This window comes from Phragmites australis, chromosome 13 (genome assembly GCF_958298935.1).
Source record: "Phragmites australis chromosome 13, lpPhrAust1.1, whole genome shotgun sequence".
Lineage (NCBI taxonomy): Eukaryota > Viridiplantae > Streptophyta > Magnoliopsida > Poales > Poaceae > Phragmites > Phragmites australis.
The window spans coordinates 19,523,391-19,540,314 of NC_084933.1; the positions used below are offsets into that span (position 1 = coordinate 19,523,391).

General features: G+C 49.6%; 4 protein-coding genes across 4 annotated transcripts; 1 reads left to right on the forward strand and 3 right to left on the reverse strand.

Annotated features, from left to right (window-relative positions):
• The first annotated feature begins 1,217 nt into the window (after positions 1-1,217).
• LOC133887760 (14-3-3-like protein GF14-6) lies at positions 1,218-4,594 on the forward strand. Its single transcript, XM_062327735.1, has 6 exons — positions 1,218-1,374; positions 2,149-2,593; positions 2,670-2,748; positions 2,887-3,009; positions 4,049-4,165; positions 4,262-4,594. Exons 2-6 carry the CDS (start codon positions 2,187-2,189, stop codon positions 4,319-4,321), a joined length of 786 nt encoding a protein of 261 aa, XP_062183719.1. The 5' UTR covers positions 1,218-1,374; positions 2,149-2,186; the 3' UTR covers positions 4,322-4,594.
• A 1,277-nt stretch (positions 4,595-5,871) lies between these two features.
• On the reverse strand, positions 5,872-8,750 carry LOC133887761 (uncharacterized). The gene is made up of 2 exons (XM_062327736.1): positions 7,952-8,750; positions 5,872-6,299 (listed from the first exon to the last, which is right to left on the reverse strand). Exons 1-2 carry the CDS (start codon positions 8,300-8,302, stop codon positions 6,138-6,140), a joined length of 513 nt encoding a protein of 170 aa, XP_062183720.1. The 5' UTR covers positions 8,303-8,750; the 3' UTR covers positions 5,872-6,137.
• A 2,263-nt stretch (positions 8,751-11,013) lies between these two features.
• LOC133889334 (prohibitin-3, mitochondrial-like) lies at positions 11,014-12,121 on the reverse strand. The gene has a single exon (XM_062329851.1). It carries the CDS (start codon positions 11,984-11,986, stop codon positions 11,132-11,134), a length of 855 nt encoding a protein of 284 aa, XP_062185835.1. The 5' UTR covers positions 11,987-12,121; the 3' UTR covers positions 11,014-11,131.
• Positions 12,122-14,402: 2,281 nt separating this feature from the next.
• LOC133889813 (probable inactive receptor kinase RLK902) lies at positions 14,403-16,924 on the reverse strand. Its single transcript, XM_062330289.1, has 2 exons — positions 15,442-16,924; positions 14,403-15,350 (listed from the first exon to the last, which is right to left on the reverse strand). Exons 1-2 carry the CDS (start codon positions 16,781-16,783, stop codon positions 14,689-14,691), a joined length of 2,004 nt encoding a protein of 667 aa, XP_062186273.1. The 5' UTR covers positions 16,784-16,924; the 3' UTR covers positions 14,403-14,688.

A 16,924-nucleotide genomic window follows, 5' to 3' on the forward strand; every position in this document is an offset into this window, starting at 1 on the left:
ATGTATTCGTGGCATTGGGATAATGAGGCTTAGAGAGTTGCACATTTGGAGAATTTTCATATAATACCGATATAAAGAATTAAATCTTAGTCAAGAAGATTAAGTGCCAAAAATGAATCATTAAGATTATATGAAGTATTTGGGTGAATTGTACTCTTTTCACTTAAATGAGTTTTTCTAAAGTTTCTCATGTTAAGATTTTTAACGAGACAATTCGTATGATCATATCGTGAGCTATGTACTCTTTCTTCCAATTTTTTAACCGGATTTTTAGAGAGTTTTGATGAGATTGCGGGAAGTGTTCGAGGGGAAGTTTTAGAAAATATGAAGTTTTACAACTGAATATGGGTCCATTCGATCTTTTGAAAGATTTAATTCTATCTCTTAGATTTTTTTTACACTATATATATATATATATATAGCAGAACCACTTTTTTAAATATAGATAAATAAATAATAGATAGTCTTTTTTCTGTATTATATCTTTGTTACTATTGTTTTTTTAAAGATAGATAGATTACACCTGGTAACCGTATTTGTTCAATAGTCACCAAACCAGCGTGACGCCCGGCGCACGCCCACATAAAACCGAGGCAATTTCCACCAAAACGGCATATGGAAACGTCAGCGGCCGCCACTGGGCTGCGCAGATGGGCGGCTCCGCGGCTGGTCGATGGTCGTCGCGCTGCCCAACCCGCTCGCAGCCGTCGTGGCCGCGACGCCGCCTGAGGCCCTGCGCCAAACGCACGCCTCGCGTGACTCTCGCGGGCCCCGCGGCCTCCTCAGCGCCACGCGGCCACGCCTCTCGGTTCTCGCTCGCCCCGCCCCGCCCCCCCCCCCCCCCCCCGCCGCCGCCTGTCGACACCGTCCAAGTCCGTCCGCACGCCAATCCTTACCCGCAACCCGCCCACGGCGGGGACGTCACGTGGGCAGGACCCTGCGGGCCCACTGACCAGCCGCGCGAGCAGCCTTGCGGCTCGTGCGAGGAGAACCCTTTTCCATTTCCCCCGCGCCGCCCCTGTCCAGCGCGTCCAGGCTGTCGCTGCGTGGGTCCGAGAGGCCCGAGCTTATCACCACACCGCGCGCCGGGCCCACCACGGCGCGCCGGCAGGCCCGCGCACGACGCGTGTGGGCCACGCTGACATGTGGACCAGGCTGTCCGCTCCCCCATATCGTGACGGCCTTGATGGCTCCGACTGCGCGGTGGGGCCGGATGACCACATGCCTGCGGACCGCCACGGTGGCGGGACACGCGCCGCGTCTCTATTGGACCGCGGTGACTCGGAGGCAGCCCTTTTTGTAGCCCCCGGGCTCCGGCTCCTCGCCCCACGCACCCCAATTCGAACGCCGGAGCGCGAGGAGACGCACGCAGAGGTATCGCTCTCCTCCTCCCCTTATGTTTCTTGTCTAATTCGATCGTTGTGCTTTGACCCCCCGTTCTGTCTTCTGTGGCGTCTTGCTCAATTTTTTCGTTAGATTCATACCTAAACCTCTCGTTTCCGCACGGATTTGCGGGCTGTTTTACCGGTACTACTTCAGTCCCGTTTGAATCGAGTAGGTGGGACGATACTATGGGCGTGATCCGTGATCGATTGATTTGATATGGTAGGCGTACGGATCTGTCAACGCCTTTGTTTTGGTTGAACCACTTGATTCTGGTGTCTGTTAAGCCCCAGGTTTTGCTGTCGGAAGTTTGCAGGGCTTCTTTAGCTTTTTCGTGTTGATCTATCGTACTTGTTCAGATCTGGCACCTTGCAGGGTTAGAGGAGGTGTTGTAAGTTCAGGCACATCGAGCACGGACAAGCTTTGAGGTTTATCTAGCATCTGGGTTTAGGTGGGGGATGTAAATAGGCGGAAGTATGTGATTAATTTGTAGTTCTATCATTGAATCACTGTTATCTGACTATAGAATTATCTTGTTTTGTGCTTGGAATTGTACTATACGGTAATAGTAATTCAAATTCAGCGTTTGAGCCTTTCTGGTACGGGTTGTATCGACTCACTGTTTCCTTTTGTCCTTTCTGGAAACCCTCCGTCTGAATTTGAGCAACTATGCTTGTCACAGATTAATCAAGCGTTGTTTTGTATATTCATGTACGTTGATCTTGAGAGGAAGAGTTTAGCTCACTGCTACTCGTAATCTTGCAGATTTGGCATCCTGCAAGTTTTAGAAACTGAACTGTAAGATGGCGTCAGCGGAGCTTTCCCGTGAGGAGAACGTGTACATGGCCAAGCTCGCCGAGCAGGCTGAGAGGTACGAGGAGATGGTTGAGTTCATGGAGAAGGTGGCCAAGACGGTAGACTCGGAAGAGCTCACCGTGGAGGAGCGCAACCTTCTGTCTGTTGCATACAAGAATGTAATTGGAGCCCGCCGTGCCTCATGGCGCATCATCTCCTCCATCGAGCAGAAGGAGGAGGGCCGAGGCAATGAGGACCGCGTAACACTCATCAAGGACTACCGTGGCAAGATCGAAACTGAGCTCACCAAGATCTGTGATGGCATCCTCAAGCTGCTCGAATCCCATCTTGTGCCCTCCTCCACCGCCCCTGAGTCCAAGGTATTCTACCTCAAGATGAAGGGTGATTACTACAGGTAATAATGAAGTATGACTTTTGCATTTGTTATAGGATCGTGGTTTTCATTTGACCAAAACATTTGTGTTAATTAGATACCTTGCCGAGTTCAAGACTGGGGCTGAGAGAAAGGATGCTGCTGAGAACACCATGGTGGCATACAAGGCTGCCCAGGTCAACAACTTTTTATATCATTTCTTGATTGCACTTTCAAATTTTGTTGGTTAAGCGTCATTCTTGCATTAATTTTTTTCACTGCACATTTTATTACATTTACTTTATTACTGAAAAAATGGCTTGTGGTGCAATCAGGATATTGCTTTGGCTGAGCTGGCTCCAACTCACCCGATTCGGCTTGGGCTGGCACTTAACTTCTCGGTGTTCTACTATGAGATTCTTAACTCACCTGATCGCGCCTGCAGTCTTGCAAAGCAGGTTAGTCTTTCTGCATCAATAGATGTTCTGTTGAAGTATTATCTCTGTGGATGTGCAATGCTTGTGTAGGGAATTGCTGATCTGTTTTTGATGATGTCAATGTGGTGATTATATGATGAGTCTGCGGGTGGAATTGTCCATAACATGCGATATATATTATGTATTCCTTTTGTTAGCGTTTTATATCTTATGCTATTATGAGAACATTTAAGTAACATTTTTAATTTAGCAGAAGGGAGAAAATGATATATTACAGTATATTAGTTACTATGTATCACAAGATTATCACAGCAGAGGACCATTTGAACTGTATTACCTTTTTTCTCATGTTCTGCATCTCTAGACTCAATGCAGCTCATTCCTTTGCTTTGGGGACATTTTTGTGTTGCTTTTTTCTTGCACTCTTTGTGATATGGACAGGAAACCTAACATTTAGGTTTCATACTATTCTGTCATTGACTTATCGAACTGTGGAAGTTCATGGAATCAGTATGTTGGGAGACAACGTTTTTTAGTGTCGTAGTCAACTATTGTGCTGAGTGTGCCCACGAGAAAAAGGATCATATTGGTGTACCTGTCATGAATTTCAGTCTGTCCTTGAGCTGCTATTCATATTCTTTTACATCAGTGTCAAAGTGACTTTAGGAGAATAAAATATTAAATTATGTTCTGCAGTAAGTCCCATTGCTGGTTCTTAGTTTAATCATTACCCTCAGTAGCTCATAAAAAATCACAGGTGTTTGATTGTTTCTTCTCCATTGTGCAAGGCAGCAGTAATTCAGCTTTTTTATGGGTCATATACTTGGTCAAATTTGTTTCTGACAGTAAACTGTGTGAGGCTTTTTAGTGTTACTAAATTTCAATGCACTTGTCCTCAAATATCATAGCTTAGCCATGCACTTAAATTATATTATCCTGTCTGATTCTGGAGTAGTCTACAATTAAAAGAATATTTTTTTTCCATCATTTAGAGTTGGTTTCTTTATTGAGACTTTTGTCACACGACATCATGCTGATGTCCCTCCTTTGCAATTGGCAGGCTTTTGATGAGGCCATCTCGGAGCTGGACACCCTGAGCGAAGAGTCCTACAAGGACAGCACTTTGATCATGCAGCTCCTTCGTGACAACTTGACCCTCTGGACTTCCGACATCTCGGTAATCGTCCATTTCCCAAACATAAAGTTCTGCTCGCACTATTTACTTCATCCTAAACCATCCCGATTCCTTAACAATTGCATGCTTTGTCTTCAGGAGGACACCGCCGAAGAGATCAGGGAGGCTCCCAAGCGCGACTCCGGTGAGGGGCAGTAAAGCCGGTTTTACGTGCCCTAGAAACTAGTAGCTAGTGTTTGCTATTGTCTAAGGGCACTAAGCAATGTGATCTGGACCTGGTTTCTTCGGTACGACGTTGTTAGCCGTGGTATGATTATTGTCGGGAAATTTGGGGCTCCCCACTGGTAGCTTGTGGGGACTTGGAGTCGGGTCTGGTGGGTGGGGGGAGCCCCTCAAACTGTTGGTGTCGCTTTGTATTTGGCATTGCCTTTGCCTTTTTATTGCTGTTTATTGTGAGTGGTTCTGCGTCAATGGCTGGTCTCTGCTTCAGTTTTTCTTTTCCTTCTCTCTACGTCGGTGGTTGGGTGCTCGAATTGGTTCGTCCTGACTGTGCTAATGGTAGGTGTGCGCAAGATACAAGTAATGTGAGTAGACATATACGCGCTAATCCCTTTTCGAATTACGCTTGCAGCGCAATGTTGGCTTGCGTGTCCAGCCTGCGGCCACCTCGTTGGTTTCTACTTCAATGTATGTAAGTTGGAAGTTGTGTGAGAACAGCGTATTCTCAGTCAAATGATAGATGGCTCAAGCTCCTCGCGAGGTGTCAAGCCTGTTTCTGTGAGAAGTTAGAAGGGTTTACTGAAAGGTGGTTTCTGATTTTTATAGAAGCTAAATAAATTAAAAGTTGAGAAATTAACTGTGAGTAGTTTTTCTGATGAGTAGTGTGTTAAAAAATTAAAAAATTATTGTAAAATCTAATATTTAAAATTAAAAATAATTTTTTAAAAAACTAAAAACATAGCTTTTTAAAAACAGAAACTTAAACAAACAGCCTCTTAATCCTATAATCCTATTACGACCGGTCTGCTGTGCCTAAACGAGCCGCGGTCGTGGTCGCCACACCTACGAACCACTGACCGAGTGCTGCCACCCGCTACGCGGTGCCTCTGCCGACTTCAACGTGACGAGCGGGGCAGGCTTCAACGTCACGGGTGGGCGGGGCAGGTGCTGCGGCCTCCGCGCGCCCGGCGCCGACATCAGCACCACCGCCCGACTCGACGACCCGCGCCGGTGTTCGCCAAAGGGCACGCGTCCACCTGCTCCCACGCCCCGGCAGGCAGCTCGTCCGCAGGGGTGCGTGCGACCCGGCGCTGTTTGGTGGGTGGTTTCTGCTGTTCGGCTGTAAGATTTGTGGCTATGAATGCATGCGTGCACCGCCGCACGTGTATCGCGCTGGTGAATCCCGATGTGTGGGCCATATGGCAGTCCGAGACGGCACCAGCCTCGACTTCGAGTCATACAAAAAGTCATGCATACATCTTAGGTAGCCTAGGTAGCATTCTGCTCCTGCTTCTGTACTACACAGTTTCAGTTTCGTCCCTGTAACGCAGTGGAATGACAGTATATTACAATCTCAAATCAGAACACAACTGAAGCATTTGACAATCAGGAAATCAGGAGTGTACCGGCGCACGTTGGATCCAGAGGATTCAAGGATCATGTAAAGGACCAACGGAGCCTTGAGCTTCCACCAAAATTTCACCAGCTCGAACGATATGCTAATCACAGAGCATTATTGGAAACTGAGGTAAACCTCGAGCTTTGAGTCAGGCTACATTCGTCGTAACTCCACGGTACAAGAAAGTTTACAAAGCAACCGTTCGCGTGGTAAATTGTAAGGGTTACAGAGGCTTGGTTGTTCTGCAGTTCTGTATGCAGAGGAGTGATGAACATTTACCACTGCAGTGCTCTACTACTCAAACGCACCGCGCGCTGAGCATCTAATACAGCTTCTCTTAAAAATTATACAAATTGCACTGCATCTACACTTGTGTGAGTGAATAGATTCCAGATCTTATCGCAGATAGCCAAGTGGATCGACAGCGGTTCTGAAGAGAAGAATGTAGGCCTTGTCAACGGAGAAGTACAAGAAACCTCCCAACGAGTGAGTGACATAGGAACCAAAGCTTGTGCCGACAATGCAGTGCCACGCAGGCCCGTATGTTGTATCAAAATCCTAAAAGCAAAAATATAGATTAGTCACCAGATGATGCAAAGAGTGAGACTCAAAAAACAAAGATGAGAAATAATGTCCTTAATATATAACTGAAGTCTCATGAGAACGTTTGAAATGGGGAAACGACGCATTAAAACTGTTTTCCCTTGTATTATCACATCAAAGAATGCTGGAATGCTAGAGGTTAAAGGTTTGCCCTTGAAATGACGCAATATATGCAAAGAGAAAGCAGTCAGTAGATTAAACGACACAGGCACTAAGCATAGATTATAAGCACATCAGGTGTATTGGCTAGATTCAAGAAATAAGAACATAGGAACCAAATTGATCTCTCAAGAAAGTTATTTAAAAATCCCTTAAGAGACACTAAGCAGGAAAAGGGGGAGGAAGGAAACCCAAAAAAAAAAGTAACGTCTAAAGTTCTTGTTTGTTCAGTATTGTGGCAAAAACAAATTTTATCGGTTAGTTCATGAGTCATAACCAACTTACACCAATACATGGTGCTGTAAGGAGTAAGGGCAGGCCAGCATAGACAATTAGGAGTAGTAATCAAGTGAAAACCAACGGTGGGTGTCAGTAACTTCCAGTACTTCAATTAAGGTAATATATCCAATTCAGCATCAGTGCTCCGAAGAAGATGCTACTCCAAACGAAAAACAAACAAAAGTTCTAAAGGCAACCTTTGTTTAGCACCACCATTTTGACTGGATCAACAGAAACGCCAATGTGCACACTTGTATCTCTTTCATGCTAAATTAGCTGCCAAAACATGGGTATGGACCTGCTTTCAGTGACAACAGGTATGGAGAAAGGAAGAAGTCATCAGTTCATGGAATCAATACTGAGATCAAGCATCGCCCAACCATGTGGAATTGTGCACTTCTCATCCAAGGTGATCTAAGCAGTCTGATCATATGGCTTACTACGAAACAACAACGTATTGACTGCAACATTGAAGGCTCAAGTGGAGCTATGTCGGCCTGCCAGCACCCATCGACCACATCTCTTGATTTTCTCCCTATATCCACCTCTTCTTCTTCCAGTCCCATTGGTGTATCATGGAAGCATCATGGCAGCAGCTCTTCATTGGTGTACCAATCTATTAATTTCTAGAGCATGCTTAGTTTCCATCCATGTTCGAGTCCAGACATGGTTGCAAAATGAAACTAGTAATAACCACCTATAGCAGCAAAACTATTAACTACTCTTGCACATCCTCTGAGCATTACATTCTCATAAATAGAGTTCTTTTTCAGCTGCGTACTGGACCATCTCTCATAAATGAACAATTTGAACCATCTGATCTGGCATCATCTCTGTCTGCCGTTTCAACAAGGTCAAAGTAGCATTTACATCGAAGTTCACTCCCAACGGACGACCATTTCAAGCTATTTCTAAGACTCCCACTATCCAACCAACAAAGCAGAAACAAGCTCTAGATCTTACTCCAACTCGAACTAATTGCAAGTTTGTGTTACGCATTTTTCTCTGATTTGTGGCCGTGTACAGCATTGGATGAACTAAACATGTTATCGCCTTTGAGATAACTAGTGAGCAATTCGATTAGCTGACCGTGAATCCATAAGTAAATAGGAGTAACAGGATCAAGTTTTTTCCAGAAAAAAAAATACTTCCTGTTCACCGGGCAATACCTTCTTGAGCGCGAGCGCGAGGCGCTTGCTTTCGAGCCGAGGCATGGCAGCGACGGCCTCCATGGCGATCCGGACCGCGCGCCTCTGCAGCGGCAGAGGCATGTCCGCCGCCCGCACCCGCACCACCACCTTCCTCTCCTCCTTCGCCTTCACCTTTGTTTTTTCCTTGGCCTCCGCCTCCGCTTTACCTCCATTACCCTCCCCGCCACTGGGCTCCGCTGACTTCAGCTTCGGCTCCACCTCCACCTCCGGCTCCGGCTCGGGCTGGGACGGGTCGGCGAGCTTGGTGCGGCGGACGAGCGAGACGAGGTAGCGGCTGCGGCGCTCGAGCTCCTCGGAGGCCGGGTCCATGGGCGGGCGGGGTACGCTTGATCGCTTCGAGGAGGAGTGGACGGCTGCTCCTCACTCAGCAGCGGCGGTGGCAAGGGGGCATGGTGGAGTGGCTGCCGTGGGAGGGGGAGTGGTAGTCGGTTGGGTTTTTCTTTGGGGTTTGGATTTGAAGCTTGCGGAGAGAGTTTTGGTTGCTGCTCCTCGAATTCGTGGGAGCAGCTTTTGAGACAAACCCCTCGGGTTCCTTTCGCAAACCTTTTTTTTTTGGCTGCCTTGATTGGGTAGGATGCATGCAATTTGCCGTTCAAGAAAGCACAGAAGCAGCACTGTTGCACCACAACGTCGAATCAGAGCATCAGGCAAAGCTTTCATTTCATCCAAACAATCTGATCAGCAGGCGAGTTAACCATGAATCATTGGCCAGGCATGTAGCGTGGCTACGGCTGCAGCATGACACGAGACGCCTAGAGCAGGTAGACTCCATGGCTAACGAGGGTCCAGCGGCACATGGTCACACCGGACTATCCGTTTCATTTGCCCTGGGCGTTTAGCAAACTGTCGGGCGACGGGGCGAGGCGACCACCATCCGCTGCCGTCTCTCACGGTCGCACTGCCACCGGTGGCCCCCGGCGCAATCCGCGTCTCCCGCGGATCGAAGGACCCCACGCCAGGCACGCCTTGGTCAGCAGTCAGCACATTCAGCGGATCGCACGCACGAACCAGTTGATATGGGCCGAACTGCCCATGTTCCGACGAGACGGGCCAGGCCACTCCCCCCGGCCGCGTTCCACGACAGCACGGGTCGGCAGGTTGTAACATGCAAAACTCGGACATCTCCATCAGATCACGGAGAAAATCGCGGTTTCTCCTTTGATTTATGTGTGACCCACCGGTGCTATTTAGGGGTGGAAACATGATTTATATTTTTCGTCCGCCCGTCTAAAGACTAGAGAAGTTATATAGAATGACTAGTATTCATATATTTAATATAATTTGTGCCTAACTTTGAATAAAAAAATATTATACATAAATAATACTGAATCTTCTTATTTTTCACATCTTAGCAATATTGTACATAAATAATACTGAATCTTCTTATTTTTCACATCTTAGCGATTCCTCTCCTTATGTTTACTTTGATTGCACATTATATGATGATGTAAATGATATAAAAATTTTCTATATATCCAACTAACTGAAAGTTTATAGATCCAACTAACTGAAAGTTTATAGTACTATTCGCTCCAACTCTGACTTTAAAAAATAAATAAAAGAAGATACAATATAAAAAAATAATTAGCCAGCACTATTTATATCCGACTCTGGAGATAAAATATGAGATAATATACAAAATAAGCTATTCCGATTTCACCCCTAGTGCTATTACACTGCACTTGCTCACGCTCAGCGGCTCAGGTGACGTGAATCAGAGCCCGGTGCTAGCTACCTAGCAACTGTGCCACAGAAAATTACACCTAAAGTTGGATTTAACAGTCCGATGGTGCTACACAAAGCCTGACAGGCACTGCCACAATCTGGCTTTTGGACAACTTGGATGTTAACAATACCTCTTATAATCGGGATACTGGTACTGACGGTGTCATTCAGAACTCAGATTCAGCGTAGGATCCACACTAGCTTGTGAAATGCATCTGAAGAAGACTCATGGAAGATGCCAGTCTTCCCAGAGAAAAAAAATGCAATCCCACAACCAGTGTTTAAAGGCAGCAAAATCATCCCAGCAAACGTCTGAAAACAAAAGATACAGTCCATTTTCTTGAAATCACTGGCATGACCGCATGAATCCCTCGCTCGTCCCGAAGCAATTCTCAAATGGCATAGAACACCTTGAATAAATGAGCAATAAGTTGCCTGGTATCTGAGACTTTCAGAAAGATTAATCCTACCAGCAACGGCGCATAACAAATAACCAACGATTCCTTGGCACTTCTAGCATGACCAATCTTACCAGCATTGGGCCAAAGAAATCAAAACATACTGCACATATAGATCAGCAGAAAGCCATAAAACATTGTGGGCAATGCAACGAAGGATTCTAGAACCAGAGTAAACAAACTATCCATGAATCAAGACTAGAGAAGCACAATACCGGTCACCACCGCTCACAAAGCACAGTTTTTAAAAGTAGCAATGGGACCAGAGAGTAGCCGGAGTGAAGATGAATTCCATTATCAAACATAAGAGCTGGTCACGACTATAAGCACTCACAACATGCTATCGCCAGAATTATCTGGGAGTCGTGGTCAAACATTACCAGTACAGGTTACAACTATATAATCCAAGACTAAACAGATATCATACATGTAACACCCCGCCGTCCAAAATCCGCTTACCGCCTAGCCCCCACATGAGGCGAACCCGCATATGCATAGCACCTCTCTTACACTTTCATCATCGCTTCGTATAAAAGGGTTAACTCGGAGGTGCTATATTTGGAACACAAAGGCTTATAAACTGACCCAAACCTATTTAAACTACCAAAGTGATACTAAACCCACCACACCGGAATACTTGGGGCACACGGGCTGAAACTAGAAATATTAACGTCAGGGCCACTAAAATCGAAAAGGCTGGAACTACAAAGGAGGCAATCATCATTCATCAGCCGTTCAGGTTATACTAGAAATGCACCTAAACCAGTAATAAATACTTGCACTACAGGGCACATGTAATGAATAAACACATGCTATTAGACAATAACAAGAATAGTATCTTGGAATCAAATGCAAAAGTTGCAGATATCATTGGTATCCATACCACCGTTTTAGTCGTGCATAACACGAACAGACAAATACTTGAGCAACTAAAGGCGTAAAACAGAGTGGTGAATCACCGGCCAAACCCGGAAGCATTAAGACCAAGCAGCATCCGGCCGTTGTCCCCAGAAGGAACGTATGCCACATTCGGCGAGCGGGCCAGCTCAGCGGCAATCTCCTTGGCCGCCTCGATCCTCCTCAGCTCGATCAGTCCAGTCCCAGCTGTTGCCGTGGCCTCAGAGATGAGCCGCGCGGACTCGCTCTCACCCTCGGCGCGCACAATTGCCGCGCGCCTCTCCTGCTCCGCCTTGGCGACGAGGAACTTGGAGCGCTCGGCCTCCTGCTGCGCGACCTGCTTCTTCTCGACAGCTAGCGAGAACTCGATGCCGTAGGAGAGGTGGGTGATGGCGACGTCGTCGAGGATGATGTTAAACTCGCGCGCGCGGCGGATGAGCGCGTCGCGGACGAGCGCGGAGACGTGGGGTCGATCGGTGAGGAGCTGGTCGGCATTGAACTGGGCGACGACGGCCTTGAGCACCTCGTTGCCGATGGAGGGGAGCACCTTGTCGTCGTACTCGAGGCCGAGGGATGTGAAGATGGTGGGGAGGTGGTCGACGTCGGGGCGGGAGAGGAGGCGGAGGGTGAGGTTGACCATCTGCAGGTCCTTGGTCCCCGAGTTGGAGGAGAAGTTGTGCGGCCGCGTGCGGATGTCGAAGAGGTAGGGCTTCTGGAGCCAGGGCACGAGGAAGTGGGTTCCCTCGGTGACTGTCTCCGGGAGCACCCCGCGGAAGCGGTCGAAGATGACGGCGCGCTCGCCGCCATCGACGGTGTAGAGCGACGCGGAGAGGATGGAGGCCGCGGCGCCGAGCCCCGCCGCCGCCTTCGCGATGTTGGTCATGAACGACACCACAGCGGGACCGCCGGCCATGGAGCCTTTCTGGGGTGGGGGGAGGTTTTGGAAGGGCGGCGGCGCGGGGGCAAAACCCTAGCGAGTGGTGGGGGGTAACCGGTTTGGGGACGGCGGGCGAGTGGACCTGACTCCTGAGCGTGTTTTTTGGGGGGGTTTATTGCGCCTTGGGTCTGTCCATTTCTTGCGAGATACTGTAAGAAGGTGCGAATCGGCGGTCTGGGTCCATGTCAGGTGGGTCCTGGCGCCGGTTTGTGGATTGGGAAAGAAGAAAGAAAATTGACACGAGACTTGTTTGATGTTTTTTTTTTTTGAGAGGAGACTTGTCTGATGTTGGTCTCGGACGCAGAAGTGGGCCGTTATTTGGGCTGCTGTGTGGGCCATTCTGTCATGTTTCCGCCAATGGGCCAAAGACCCAACAATAGTTTTGAGTTTTTTATTTTTATATTTTAAAAATAAAAAATTACAAAATAGACATTCTTTGAGGTGCGACATTGGAAGGGCGAGCAGCAGCTGTCGCCCATCCAATATGCAACCGGTTAAAAAATAAAAATATAGTGTTTATTGTTTTCAAAATTTAAAACACTATCAAAATAGACATAAAAATCCTAAAAAATTGGTAATGTAGAGGATACTATGATCTGGCTTTAAAAAAATAGCAAAAATATTATATGTACAATGAGAAATAAAAAACAAATTTCATTATACACACTGTAAAATTTATATTTTTTATTTATTATTGTAAAAGTAATTGTTTGAGTTAAATTTTTTTGGAGAGCTAGATTATAGAATCCTGTACACTATACTTTTATTTCAAAAAAAATTATGACTAATTTGATAGCATTTTGAATTTCAAGAGAATTGAAATGTTGTATTTTTATTTTATTTTTAATCTGTCCCTCGTTGGAATACGAGTTTATTTTTTCAAAACATGTCACCCTTCATCTATTTTTACAAAAAAAAAATCAAACAAATGCCTATTTTGCAATTATTTTTTTAAATATAAAAATAAAAAATTCCACTCGTTTTCGTGCATGAACTAGTGGCAATCTCGTTGTATAAAAAAATAGTGGCAATTGTCGTCGTCCTTTTACGCACGGCGCCCGTGCGGCCGTGGTTTCGTACATGGGCTAGTGGCAACAGTTCTTTTTTTTTTTAGGTCAGTATAGTGGCAACAGTTCATGCCTGCCAGTCTGCAACCCACGCAGCAAAGTAAACACCGACGCGGTAGTGCCGGGAGCAAAGTAAACACCGACGCGCTACTCAGAGGTGGCCGGCCGTCGGAGGCGCGGGCGAGCTCGACGGCCGTCTAGGCCGCGGGACGAGCGCAGGTGCAGCGCACCGGCGCACAGTGCACTGCAGAGTCACATTAAAAGGAGGGGCCGCGGCGCGTTGTTGCCAAGTGCAGCTGCTGAGGCTGGACAGGCTCCACCTGTCCGTCAATCCAGCGCCCACCCACCCGTCCCAACCCAGCCGGACGGGGCCCGGCCCGGGCGCAACGAAAAGCGATCGATCTGGCCGTGCAGCCTCGCATGGCGTTGCATCGTTCCGAAGGGTCCCCACGACGCTTGCCTGCCTTGCCCTGCACACCAGTCCCTTTGAAGCGTCCTGTTCATGAGTCCCCCAGTTCGTAACCACACTTCTGCTACTCTGCTAGTACTGTAGCCTGTACGACTCAGATCAGCTGAAACCTGAAAGCGCCCTTGTTGCTCTGAAGAAAGCAAGGGTTTACAACTTTACTTGGATCGGTCTGGTGGCCGATCGAGCTGTACCGGGAGGGAACCAATAATGCAACGACGACCATTATTGCTAGAAATCGCCCATTGGCTGTTGTGGACTTGTAGTGGGGAAGGGGCTCGTTTCGATTCGGCTCGATCGGCCTTCTTTTTAAAAGCCTGACAACTAAGATGACAGGGCGAGCATGATCTTACTCTCTATCAATCCAGCTCCACAAGCAGGCTCCACAAGCATCTCTGCTCTTCCCTTCTTATAATTTTGTTTGAGGAAGGAAAAGGAAGCAAGGATGCGCGTGGAGTTGTCGTTGGAGCAGTTCGTATCCTGGAGACAATCTTATGTGCAGCCAGCAAACAGACATGTTCGTGTTGCTTCCTCTGGAATCTCCCCGTATTTGCAGTGCAGAAAAGTTGAGCAGTAACTGAGTGGCATCACGGTGCTTCGATACCGTGGTCTGCCACAGACGCGTCATCGTTCGACTCGGTCACTCGTTAATGAACAAGTCGCCCGAAGATTACATGTGAGGCTGTCACTGAGCAGCATGCGTGCAAAGGGGCACTTTTCAGCTTCTGACGTTACTGGGCAAATGCAAAACAGTGGTACTAGCACAAAACGAAGTCTGTTTTCTTGGCGTTGTCGTTTGGTGAAAAGACATGATGCACAGGACCAAACACGAAATCAGCTGAGATGATCAAACCGCACGGGACTTCAAACCTACTTTTCCATTGTACATCAATCGTGTACTAGTAGTAATTACACATTGCATCAAGGCTTCTCCTATCACCAATTCACCAACATCAGCACACACACTGCTAATCGAAAGAATTCAGAGCCAAGAAGAATCAAGAGATTCATGAAACTTCAAAGAATAACAGCACACGGTAGTAACGCAAGAAGACAGAAGGAAAAGATCTCACTTTTTTTAGAACCTTCCATAAGTTACTGAATGATCACTACACTGCCTGACGTGAACGTGGACTGGCCGGACCTCAACTCTGACGGATCGACCCGGTGGGCCTCAGCGGCCGGTCGTCGGCCTCGTCCATGGACGCGTTCCGGCTCGACCGCGCTGTCGACGCCGACCCCGTGCCGCCGAGCTCCTCGATGCGCGCCACAATCTCCGGCATCGCCGGCCGCTGGTCCGGGTCCGTCACGGTGCAGTCCATCGCCAGCCGCAGCATCTCCACCATCTCCTCCTCGGCGCCCGGGTGCCTCAGCAGCTCCGTGTCGAATACCTCGGACGTCCACTCCTCCTTCACCACGGAGCGCGCCCACCGCGGGAGGTCCACGCCCTCGTCGTGCAGCATGGCGTTCGTGGGCGCCTTCCCAGTGAGCAGCTCCAGGAGCAGCACGCCGAAGCTGTACACGTCGGCCTTCTGCGAGACTCTGCGCGGGTCCGCCACGACCTCGGGCGCGCGGTATCCCGCGACGCGTGTCGACGGCGCTCCCGCGGGGCCGACGAGGTGCGCGAGGCCGTGGTCGGCCACGCGCGCGTCCACCGACCGGCTGAGGAGGATGTTCGAGGACTTGATGTTGCCGTGGGTGACCATGGAGCCCGTGGCGTGGATGTACTCGAGGCCGCGCGCCGAGGCTAGCGCGACGCGCCTCCTCGATTCCCAGCTCATCGCCGACCGGCCGGTCCCACGGTTGCCTGCAATTACCAACTTTCTGTCAGGACATCTCACTCAAATAGAACAAGAAAACAGAGAGAGGATAGCTTAACAAGAACACCGATCGTGTACCGTGAAGCATCGAGGAGAGGCTGCCCATGGTCACGAACTCGTACACCGTGAGCTTCTCGTCCTTGCTGAAGTAGTAGGCCTGCAGGGGCACGACGTTGGGGTGGTCAATTCCGCCAATCGCCGCGACCTTGTCCCGGAACTCGCGCTCCGGCAACGAGGTCTCCTTGAGGCGCTTCACCGCCATGACTGGCCCGGACTCGATCGCCGCCTTATATGTGGTTCCGTACGTGCCCTTGCCAAGAACCTCGGCGGACGCGCGCAGCAGGTCCTCGAGGTCGTACGGCCGCGGCACCCTCCCGAAGAAGAAGAGCTTCTTCCGCCCCATGGCGGCCGGGACGACGGCAGGTGGCACTGAACGGGGCGGCGGCGGCCGTATGTCGGAGATCCGTGGAGTGTAGTTCGGGCCCATTGCCTCTTTGCTGTGCAGAGCCAGCTCCGCCGTGACGGCGTCCTGGCTGCGGTAGGTTGTTCCTCGCTCGTGCCGCAGGGCACCACACGCGACGACGACAACGGCTGCGATGAGTAAAAAGCCAAAGGCGCAGCCGATCACAATGCCAGCTATGGCACCGCCGGCAAGGTGGCGCCGATCTCGTCCTCGGGTTTCCTCAGAGGCCGCTGCTTCAGGCGAGAGCGCGGGAGACTGCGACGGTGGTTGGGAATTTGGTGCTTGGCACGGAGGGAGGGGCTCGCCGCACAACGGCATGCCAAGGAAAGACGTCGCTGGCATGCCGCCGAAGCTCTTGGGTATCTCGCCGGAGAGGTTGTTGAACGAGACGTTCAAAGAGGTAAGCGATGGCATGTTGACGTTCGGCAGCTCTCCAGTGAGGAGGTTGCCGTTCAAGTACAGCAGCTGCAGCTTCCCGTTCTTGCCAATGGCCGGCGGTATCCTCCCCGTTAAGCGGTTCTCCGCGAGGTTGAGCTGCGTCAACGCCGGGAGCGCCAGAACCTCCGCCGGGAGCTCGCCAGAGAGGAGGTTCGACTGCAGGTTGATGATCCGGAGCTCGACGCAGGAGGCCAGGTCGGAAGGCAGCGGGCCGGAGAGCGCGTTGAACCGCAGCGACAGCACGGCGAGCTTGGTGAGGCCGCCAAGCGCGCCAACGGGGAACGTGCCCCGGAGGCCGTCCCCCGGGAGGTGGATCCCCGTGACGCGGCCGCCGGTGCAGACGATGCCCGTCCAGGAGCACGCCGGCTGGGACGAGTTCCAGGACACGGTCGCCGACCCGAACGGCGCGAGGAAGGCCTGCAGCGCCACTGCGTCCGAGGCCAGGTCATCGGCGCTACGGGCCACACCGGCGGCCAGGGCCAGGAGCAGCGCCAGCACGGTGGCGCGCGGCGGGAGCATGGCTGGTTGGGTCGCGCCTTTTTCACGGCTGATCACACCATGGAAGAGGAAAGAAGGGAAGAAACCAAACAAGAAAGTGGAATATTGAAAGGAAGCTTTCTGATGCGGTTTGTTCAGTGGCAGCTGCCAGGGGAGAAGGGG